At 55.9% G+C, this 4,737-nt stretch overlaps 1 protein-coding gene across 1 annotated transcript; it reads right to left on the bottom strand.

The window, feature by feature from the left end:
• Positions 1-3,152: 3,152 nt before the first annotated feature.
• LOC309585588 (olfactory receptor 14J1-like) lies at positions 3,153-4,001 on the bottom strand (the record flags this gene model as incomplete). The annotated part of the gene is made up of 1 exon (XM_082303535.1): positions 3,153-4,001. The coding sequence occupies one exon, from the start codon at positions 3,999-4,001 to the stop codon at positions 3,153-3,155; it is 849 nt and encodes a 282-aa protein (XP_082159661.1).
• Positions 4,002-4,737: the final 736 nt, after the last annotated feature.

Genomic DNA, 4,737 nt, shown 5'->3' with positions numbered 1-4,737 from the left:
CTTTACTTTAGACAAAATATGGATAGAATGACACTGTTCACATTTTTTAGATAGAGCATTCACGTAAACAATAAGAGCTGATAGAAACTGCATCCACAAATCTGTGTAATACCTGTGTAACACTGGTGTGAGGCTTACGACTGTTAGAATTAGACCAGGATCGGTTAAGAAAAGGAAAACTGGAATCGTGTGTTACTCTTATTGGTCAATTAACAAATCTAATCCACACTTCTGCAAGAAAAAATGTAGAGTATAGAGCATATAGAGCATATAGAGCATATAGAGCATATAGAAGAAGAAGAAGAAGCTGTTTTTGCCTGTTGTTGCTGTTGCTGCTTGCCTTTATCATGTAACCCCCTTTGAACTCTGCCTTCAAGAAAGCTGTGAGACTATGAAATACAGAACTCAGCAGAACAGCAGCCTCCTCTGCTCTCTCACCCTGGTCCGGGAAGGAAGGGTACCCCGTCCAAAGCTCAACAGCGCAGAGCCCCAAGGCTGCTGTGGGCAGCAGGGCCCAGGGGCCGTTCCCACCCGCAGCGCTCCTGTCCTGGGCTGGGCCTGCACAGGGGCTGGGGCACCATGGCTGGGGCAGCGGGGCACAGAGGGGCCACGGAGCCGCTGCCGGGGCTGACAGCAAGGCCAGGGACACACAGGGAATTTCTGGGCATTGCCTGCGCTGGGCAGGGCTGAGTGTGGGGAAGGCAGAGCTCAGCTGGCCTCGGTGGCTGCAGGAAAAGCCGAGAGCCCGAAGAGCCCCCGTGGCTGTGCTGGAGAGCAAGGCTGGAGGAGGGAAATGCGGGGCTGCTGCGGGATGGGGAGGGGGATTGAATTCCAGCAGGCACCGACGGGGGGCTGAGAGACTCAAGGGCTCCTTGGCCTGAGCCTGTCCTGGAAAGGTCTCTCAGCCCTCTGTGCCCATGAAGGGCTCCAAGGAGGAGCAGAGCTCATCTTGGCAGGACCCTCATGGAATCCCTGAGGGACAAATGCCAGTGCCTGCCCAGCCTTCCCAACGTCCCTGACACCAGAGGCCTTTTCCACATCCCTCGGTTCCAGGTCAGTGCCCAGAACACAGCACAGCCTGTCCAGGTCCTGGGGGCGATTCCCAAGGGAGGCAGCTGTGATTTCTCCCCACAGACCCACCACTCCGGTGTCTCTCTGTGCAGCCCTTGGCTGTCCTGAGCACTTTCCCTGGAGCCTCCCTGCCCTGGACGTTTGTCTGCATGCAGTTCTCAGCACAGCCCAGCAAAGAATTCAGGTGCTGTGAAAAGCGAGGTTCACTCTCCTGTTAGAATTTAAAGAGTTTAATATAAAGACAATAAGAGACACGTAAAATAAAGCAAAGGGATAACGGCCGGGTGCCTTGGCGCTCTGCCAAGAGCACACCTGATGCCCGAGGTGAGTCTCTTTTATACCATTTTTACTGTCTGTTCTCTATTCATATTAAAACTTTTCCAGGAATTGATCTGCATGGCCACTCCTTGGGTCCGCCTTTTTAGAGCATGCGTAGTCTTCTGCCTTGTGGTTTTATTTCTTTTGATTCTTGGGGTTGGGCCCGCTAGGTAAGAGTCGATGGTGGGGTGGATCTCTTAATTCTCCAGACAGTCAGGGCTGATTGCAGCTTTGGGCCTCTTTGCCCCCCGGGCAGAGCGGTGATAGCAGCTCTCGGACCCTCCTGGCTGCCCGTTCTCCGGGCGGAGCAGCCTTTGGGCCCTTTTGTTCTCTGGACAAAGTGTTGATTAGCAGCTCCTTGGGCCTCATCCTCTGCTCCCTTGGAGGTTATCTTACTTGCTCACACTTGCTAACATTCTTGCTAAAACGAGAGAAAACTACATCCACACAGCAAAAAGCATTTCTAACATTATATAATATCTACTTTAATACTTTGCGAGAAGCCAATACTATAATATATGTTTATAACAGGTGCTTTCCCAGAGGACATTACTCTGGGAGTGAAGTGGCCTCAGGGCACAGTTTGTGCCCCTGGAATTGTGCCAGCCCCGAGTGCTGCTGATGGTGTTTGTGCTCACTCGGGTTCATCTCCCCACACCCACTCGATGCACTGCTGAAGGCTCCTCAGGACACAGCAAACACGGACTGCTGGCCTGGTCACTTGGTGTCCCTCCGTGCAGGGACAAACAACCTCCTGCAGGGGAGGGCAGAGGCCAGTGCTGGGATTGCTGGTGGCAGGGGCTGGTGTGGGACACTTGCCCTGGGCACCTTCCCAGGCTGTGCCCGGAACAAAGGCACAGCCCAGGCCCTGCTCTGCTGCTCCCTCAGGTCCATCCCAGGAGCTCTGGCAGTGCCAGGACACTGCTGCCTGCCCCCCCTGCACACTCCCCCCTGCCCCTGGGCACTGGGGTTTGCTTTGCCAGGGCATTCCTGGGGCACATTCCTGGCAGCAGCTCTGGAGGAGAGCGAAGCCTTCCTGCCCTGCCCCCAGGAGATGCCCTTTGCTGATGGAGCTGCTGTGCTGGAGCCCGGCTGTGTCCCAGCAGTGCCCGTGGCCTGTCCCTGCCTGTGCTCACAGCACGGACACGCAGCAGGACAGTGACCGAGCTGCCCGAGCACTCCGGCCTTGCACCCTCAGAAGGGCTGGGAAAGGGAGTGTGGAGCTGGGAAGAGCAGAGGTGGGAAGAGGCTGGGCCATTGTCCCTGGCCGTGCTGCTGTGCTGGGAGTCTCTTCCCTCCAGCTCTGCCCACAGGCACTGCCCCTGCAGAGCCAGAGAAGGGCTGAGGAACAAACCTTGGACACAAAGGTCAGGGCAGCCCCTTGTTTTGATTCAAATGCACAGGGAAGAAGCCTCCTGAAAGTCTTTGTGTTTCAAAAGAAAGGTAGATGTTCATGCAGAAATGCAAGGAGTAGTACTACAGTACTTTATAAAAAGCAGAATAACACCAGAAAAAGAATAAGAAAAAGCACCAATGAAAATATGGACAAAGAGGAAAAAGAGGCCAAGATTGTAAAGAGTTACATTCTGAAGGTTCTGGAGCAGAAAAGAGAGAGTTTATTGCTTCTGAGAAGCATCCCAGTCATCATTTTCCTCGCATGGCAGAAGGAAATAGAAAGATTTTAACTTGTGAAAAGTATCCAGTCCTCACTTTCCTCAGGGCATCCCTGAGCTCCTGGTTCCTCAGGCTGTAGATGAGGGGGTTCAGGGCTGGAGGCACCACCGAGTACAGAACTGACAGGGCCACATCCAGGGATGGGAGGAGATGGAGGGGGGCTTCAGGTGGGCAAACATAACAGTGCTGAGGAACAGAGAGAGCACGGCCAGGTGAGGGAGGCACGTGGAAAAGGCTTTGTGCCGGCCCTGCTCAGAGGGGATCCTCAGCACAGCCCTGAAGATCTGCACATAGGAGAAAACAATGAACACAAAACAGCCAAACACCAAACAGGCACTGACAGTGATGAGCCCAAGTTCCCTGAGGTGGCAGTGTGAGCAGGAGAGCTTGAGGATGTGTGGGATTTCACAGAAGAACTGGCCCAGGGCATTGCCCTGGCCCAGGGGCAGGGAAAATGTATTGGCCATGTGCAGGAGAGCGTAGAGAAAGGCACTGGCCCAGGCAGCTGCTGCCATGTGGGCACAAGCTCTGCTGCCCAGGAGGGTCCCGTAGTGCAGGGCTTTGCAGATGGACACGTAGCGCTCGTAGCACATGATGGTGAGGAGGAAATCCTCTGCTGAGAGGAAGAAGAGAAAGAAAAACACGTGAGCAGCACATGCTGAGTAGGAGATGTGGCTGGTGCCCCAGAGGGAATTGTGCATGGCCTTGGGGACAGTGGTGCAGATGGAGCCCAGGTCGGTGAGGGCCAGGCTGAGCAGGAAGAAGAACATGGGGCTGTGCAGGTGCTGGCCGCAGGCTCCGGCGCTGATGATGAGGCCGCTGCCCAGGAGGGCAGCCAGGGAGATGCCCAGGAAGAGGCAGAAGTGCAGGAGCTGCAGCTGCCGCGTGTCTGCCAATGCCAGCAGGAGGAAGGGGCTGATGGAGCTGCTGTTGCACATTTTGAGCCTCTGGCCATGGAGTGCTGTTGAAGGAGGAGACAGTGAGGAGTCAGGAGAGACTTTGCTGAGCAATGTCCAAGCCCTTTCTCCTGGCCCTGCCCCCCAGTTTTCCTTTTCTCAGAGCCCTTCCCTCAGCCCCGTGCCTGGAGCTCTGCTGGGATCTGGCCCCATTGCTGTGACGAGCAGGGGCTGTGCCCATGGACAGTGAGGAGTCAGCTCTGCTCTGCTTCAGCGGGGACATGGGAATGGGGACAGGGGCCGGTCCTGGGGCTGGACTCCATCAGCCCAAAGTGCTCCTGAGGCAGAGGAGCTGGGCAGCATCTCCTGTGCCAGGGCTAAGGAACGGTGACGGCCAAAGGCACTTTGAGAGGGTTTCCTGCTGTGCCCAGGGAGAGCAGAGAGAGCTGTGCAAGGCAAGAGCATTGGCTGTAACTCAGAGAAGGGTGAGGGAAGCTGCTCTGTCGCTCCATCTGTCCCCAGCTGCCCCTCCTGAGATCGAGGGCAGTCACTGTGTTCCCCTGAAAATCAGCCTGGCACAGCTGAGAGCAGAGGGACCCACAGCAGAGCAAAGTGGCTCAGCCTTTCTCAGAGTCTCAGCCCCACTGCTGGCCAAGGACACTCCTGGCCCCAGTGTCCCCTGGAAGGCAGCTCACAGCTGGGATGGCATCCCGAGGGCACAGCGAGGGTCCTGTCCATGGCCCTGCTGGAGGAGAGCCGGCTCATTGCCAGCCTCCCA

Source organism: Coloeus monedula (genome assembly GCF_965178545.1).
Source record: "Coloeus monedula genome assembly, contig: HAP1_SCAFFOLD_73, whole genome shotgun sequence".
Lineage (NCBI taxonomy): Eukaryota > Metazoa > Chordata > Aves > Passeriformes > Corvidae > Coloeus > Coloeus monedula.
The sequence above is the reverse complement of the archived record's forward strand: the minus strand, read 5'-3'. Positions and strand labels throughout refer to the sequence as shown.